The sequence below is a fragment of the Tigriopus californicus genome, chromosome 5 (genome assembly GCF_007210705.1).
Source record: "Tigriopus californicus strain San Diego chromosome 5, Tcal_SD_v2.1, whole genome shotgun sequence".
Classification (NCBI taxonomy): domain Eukaryota; kingdom Metazoa; phylum Arthropoda; class Copepoda; order Harpacticoida; family Harpacticidae; genus Tigriopus; species Tigriopus californicus.
This window is the reverse complement of record NC_081444.1, coordinates 1115632-1120905: the sequence shown is the minus strand read 5'-3', so window position 1 is coordinate 1120905 and position 5274 is coordinate 1115632. Positions and strand designations below refer to the sequence as shown.

General features: G+C 37.6%; 1 protein-coding gene across 1 annotated transcript in view; it reads right to left on the bottom strand.

The window, feature by feature from the left end:
* LOC131880372 (glutamate receptor ionotropic, kainate glr-3-like) overlaps positions 1-3533 on the bottom strand; it is a 4667-nt gene extending 1134 nt beyond the window's left edge. The window contains exons 1-9 of the mRNA XM_059226993.1: positions 3114-3533; positions 2141-2225; positions 1971-2068; positions 1722-1915; positions 1492-1651; positions 1234-1430; positions 910-1155; positions 587-840; positions 403-516 (exon numbers count right to left, since the gene is read on the bottom strand). Coding sequence (XP_059082976.1) covers positions 403-516; positions 587-840; positions 910-1155; positions 1234-1430; positions 1492-1651; positions 1722-1915; positions 1971-2068; positions 2141-2225; positions 3114-3190 — 1425 coding nt within the window. The 5' untranslated portion in view covers positions 3191-3533. The remainder of the gene's footprint in view (positions 1-402; positions 517-586; positions 841-909; positions 1156-1233; positions 1431-1491; positions 1652-1721; positions 1916-1970; positions 2069-2140; positions 2226-3113) is intronic.
* Between the last annotated feature and the right edge of the window lie 1741 nt (positions 3534-5274).

Below are 5274 nucleotides of genomic sequence, written 5' to 3'. Positions count from 1 at the left end.
ACAGAAGGGTAAGAGTCTATATAGGGTTCCACTCCTCCAAACAATACGAAGTAAAATATTCAGCTCGAGGTTTAGAATTCTACATGTCAAACATATTGCTTTTGCTATGACACATAAATATATTTCATCATATTATATTATTCTTACCATAACTAGTTTAGCACTTTTTTTTGTTAAAAATTCAAGGAGAGAACATTTTGGCCAGACAAAGCAACGCGTGAAGTGATAATCAAGGCATTTATTCATTAGAGGGAACTGAAAGTTCAATTTAAAAAGTTTGTTAGGGTTAGTCATGGCATCCAATATTTGATTTTTGAAAATTATTTGCTCTAATATTCATTTAGTAGATATTACTATTGTGTAACCTAGAAAAGAGTATATGAAAAAACGGGATATGCTCACAGAAGGGTAAGAGTCTATGTAAGGTTCCACTCTTTCCACCCAAGTTTGCCTCAACACTTCAGTGTTCCCAAACCTTAATTGATCCACGTAAGCAGTACCCGGTTGTACCACAACCTGAGAATCAGATCATAAGATATGGATCTTCCTTGGTCAATCTTGACATATTCGTTTTATGGAGAATTACCTTGTAATCTGTGTTCTCCACTAGATCTTCGAGGGATTCAAATGGCAGAGCCACATTTCGGACTGCCAAGTAGGAAATGATCATGGCTTCCCAATGCCAATAGATCATTGTGCCACCCAGCAAAACACTATAGAATATGATCTGGTTCCGCAAGGCCTCGGGTGTAGGATTCCAACCTCTCATAATTAGCATGGCCCCTGCCACGAATTTGAAAGAGTCCTGAAGATCATAGGAATCCTGCGTGGGCTCATTCCCTGAAAGATGCACCTCGGTCTGAATCTGCCACAATATGACAATATAAATCTGAAAAAGACACTCGTTACCCAAAACTTTGGCACCAAAAGTAACCACCCAAGGAAATAGCAGAATGCATAAACCGATTCCAATCCAAACGGTCCAAGTAAGGGGCGCCAAATAAGCGGTCCAATTCATGGATTCAGCCGGATTAGCCACGATGAGCCGCAAAGAAATCGGCCCCAAGGACGGCAGAAAGTCAATCACCTTATTACGAGCAGAGGACACCAACATGTCCACAGGAGAAATGTCCACCTCGTCGTTGGCAAGTTGGCCTGAAAAAAAAATGTTTCCAACCTGTTATTTATCGATCGTCCAGATGGACGATTACTATCCCACAAGCACGGAATCACCTATGATTCCGGACCATACTCCCTCTGAGAGCTCAACACCCCATTCACCGTCCTCGGGTGTTGTCAGTTTGTAGGTGAAGTTCATGATGGCCTGCAGCTCGTGCCAAAGATCCGCCAAAACCCCTTTGAAACACGAAGAATTGGAACAACCCGTCTCGAAATAGGTAATCACGGGACGGTTCTCCAAAGTGGATGTCCTAGGAACGAGAGGTTTAGAGATTTTTGATTGCGACGAAAGTCAAGGTCAGGCGCCATTACCTTAGAAAGAAGCCTTGCAGATCCGATCGTCGGGACCAAATGTTGGGACTGACGTGCCATGTGAACCCAATAGTTGGATTCCAATGACCCAGGATCAACCTCTGAACAAGTTTATGTGTATGATGAATCTTGTAGACTTCTTCCACTTGAAGTTGATGCCCTGTGTAAGCAGAAAAAAACAACGATGCCTTTGTCGTTGCTTTTGGGTTTGGAACTTGTAAATGTTTCACCCAAATCTTGATAAGTCAAAAGCATGCTGTTGATTTGCAAAGGAAGAGATTCCAAAGCACTTTCGAATTGAGGACCAGATTGATGTTGGACGAGCCATAAGGTCAGAAATGGGCTACAGGGATCGCTGAATCTGGCTTGAAAGGCCTCTGAGGAGATGTTACCAAAATATAAGGCCATGGTAGCTCTATTGGGACTACGGTAAGAAATATTGTTATTTTTGGAACACAGGATAGAAAGGTCGTACTCACTTCACAACTGGCAAAGTCTGTTGGACTGAAATGATGCTACAGGGGATGCCGATTTTTTTAATGAGAGGAATTAGCGACATCTTTTGGGAATCTAAACGCTGCCCGAATAGAAAGAGAAAAGTTGTTATCTCAGGCTGTTCAAGATTAAAATCGAGAGTTTTTCACAGTACCTCAAAAATAAGAATCCATTGTTTCACCTGGTGAATGGAGCTCATTTCGCGAATGAAATTCCAATCTACCAAACCATCTTGTGTCCTACACCAAAATAAAGCAATTTCTTGTTTATTGACTGAAATTTCTGAAAAAGGTTGTTTTTTGAAAACAGTGCTATTCCTGGAAAATTTCGAAAAGTTTGTAGGAGATTGTTAAGTATAAGAATACTATTACAATGTTTTTGAATGAAGACAACTTTCGATGAATTTATGCAAACATTAGGAATGCTTTAAGCAGAGGTTAGAAAAAGCATTGCAAAAAGTAGAATTTGCGATCACAGCTAGCCTGATCTTTTCCATTCTTACGCGAATTTTAAACTTCAGTTACTTTCAAAAAAACAAATCGGGAACAAATGTTTCCTTAAAGAAATTGTTAAAATTGGAAAAATGCAAAAATTTTTATTATTTTAAAAAAAATTTTTTTTTTTTTTGTTAATTTTTTTGTTTTTTTTCCTTTTTTTTTTTTTTTTTTCTTTTTTTTTTTTTTTAAATCTTTTTTTTTTATCTTTTTTTTTTTGTTTTTCTTTTTTTTTTTTTTTTTTGTTCATACGACATTAACTATTTTTGTTTCATTATTTGACATTAGAAAACGTTTCAATTGATACGGATGATATGGCGCACAATTGATTCTCTCTGGAGTCTAGTATTATTATTCATTGTGCGCTTTGGTCCTCAAAAAGTGTTTGGTTTTATTTTACTAATGACGGCAGATGTCTAGTAATCATTAAAACGTGTGGTGGTTTGAAATCATCCACATTAAACTGTTATTTACCTCCGTACTTCTAGTTTTGGAAAGCTTTCGTGAAGCTTTATTTTCCTATCGCTTAAATAAACCATGCATTTATTACAAATTAGCATTTTTTAGCCTTCTATCCTGTCCCCTCCATACACCTAGAGAAAAAAGTAGACACAATGGTCTAACTTAACTTACCCTAAGATTGTTGTAGGGTTGGCCAAGAGCATCGTCACGCCCAGAATGTGCTTCCACCACGCCCATGATGAGTTCATCTCAGCGCCGCACTGTTCCCACACTGTTTGATCTACAGCGGCATTCCATTAGCTTCTATACTATAGTTCAGGATCTTTCGCTTCTCCAACATCAATGTACACCCGATCAGTTTCCATTCTTGTCTAAACATTCTGATGAACCTTTTCATTGCCAGCGTTATTCAACTACTTAGACGGCCAATGCGTCAACATTCAAGATCCAAAAGGGGTTCCAGGTAAACCAAAGCTAACTAAGGCTCCTCTTCACGGCCTTTGTGGTAATTGCCTTTTCAGTCAATAAGGACTCACAATGAGAACTGACAATTTGACGAATGCTTCTGAAGAAAAGCAAACAAGTGCTTACGAAACAAGACATCGTTTTTTTAATGTACGATACGTACAAATCTTTCTAAAACTTTATTGTTATGCACTTTGTACGACATACATATTTTTGTGTCCAGAAAGTTTTCGCTTGTTCTTCGACTCAGTGTTTTTTTAATAGTAGTTTTCATGTTGTGCCCTTTTCCTCATTTATGTCTTTTATCCAACTATACCTTTCATTTTCAACTTTGTGGTCGATATTTGTTTTCTATTAATTAGGTTTATTAAGGCAATGAAACCAACATGACAATTGCTGGACATAACACATTTAAAGCTTGCGGCAAGTCCACTTTCTCAATAATCCATGTGTTCATGGATGATACACAGTTTTTGACAATGAAGTGTTTACCTTCTATTTAATCAGTTAAGTGATCTTTTTCTGATGGATTTATTTCAATTCACTTTCATTGCATTTCTGGAAAGAAACAGGCTTAGCCAAACAGAAAACACTACTTTACATTTTGCCGGGTAGTAAAGCGAAAAACAGTTGAATAATAATAACGAATGTGCCTTTTTTTCATTTGTTATTTAGGCGTAAGAGCCTAAAAAATCATACCACGTGTGGTCTGAATTGGCACTACTTTAACTTTGGCAAACTTAAGAATGATGCTCCTCCAGTACTTCTTTTGCAAATTATTTCGAATAATTGTACTAATATCGTTAAAAAAAGGCGATAAAACAAGGATTCCTAGTTGGGTATAGATCTCTATCCCAATAGATCCCAATAGATCTCTTCAACATAAATAAAGTGTTTAGTTGTTGTAAATATTATTTTGATATTTCACCACTACATGGCCCCCCTGATAAGGGCAGAAAGAGCAAAATTATTTGATTTTGTTTTTACATTGAAACGTTGATGATGGGACCTATCTTTTATTCGCAGCGCCATCTAGTTTGTTCAGGGTTTGATGATCTCTAAGAATCTTTATTCGGAAATATTCCTGACATCAACGAGAATGAGGAAAATGCCTCTGATTCAGTGGAATAATGCCGCTTACCACCAGGAATCTCTACCCCCCCGTTGTGTACATAGCCTTCTTATCGGCAAAGCTTTTCATGAACTTGTGTTTGGCATGATTATCTGCAGTCAATAGGGCGAGTCTGAAGGGTTATGCGGCTTACCAATTTGTCAATGTTAGACATCACAAGAGGCACAATAAACTTCGACGTTGCTTCAATCAATCCACTTGTCAATATCCGTATACCAGTTGCCAATTCCCTTCCTGAACATAATTATGCGAAAGGCAAAGTTCAATTTTCAATTTGCACTCGCCATCCACTTGGTTCGGGATATTTTACTTAGGATTGGCTTTTAGTTCTAAAGAGGTTGAAACCAGAGAAAATCGGTTATGTTTACAAAGCGACCTAAAAATTCAAACGCCTGCACAAAGAAATCGTTCGTATCCCCCCTTTCTAATGTATAAATTGATCTCATTCCAACAAGTCAGCCACTTGATCGAAAACCTATAAGTGCTAAAATTGCAAGTTTAATCACTTCGCGAGAAATCCAGTGCTTCCAAATCTTGCAGCAGTTTCATTTGGTCATGATATTTTGGGAAGTTATTGATGAGCTGTATTTGTAAATTGGAAAAACATTGCATAAATCTATAAAAACCAGTCAAATTGAAGAAAAAACAGCTTCCATGAAATAGAAAGAGATTTAGAGCAATAGTTAACACACAACCATTCGTTTAATTCGCTTCTTGACCGTTATCGATGGCAGT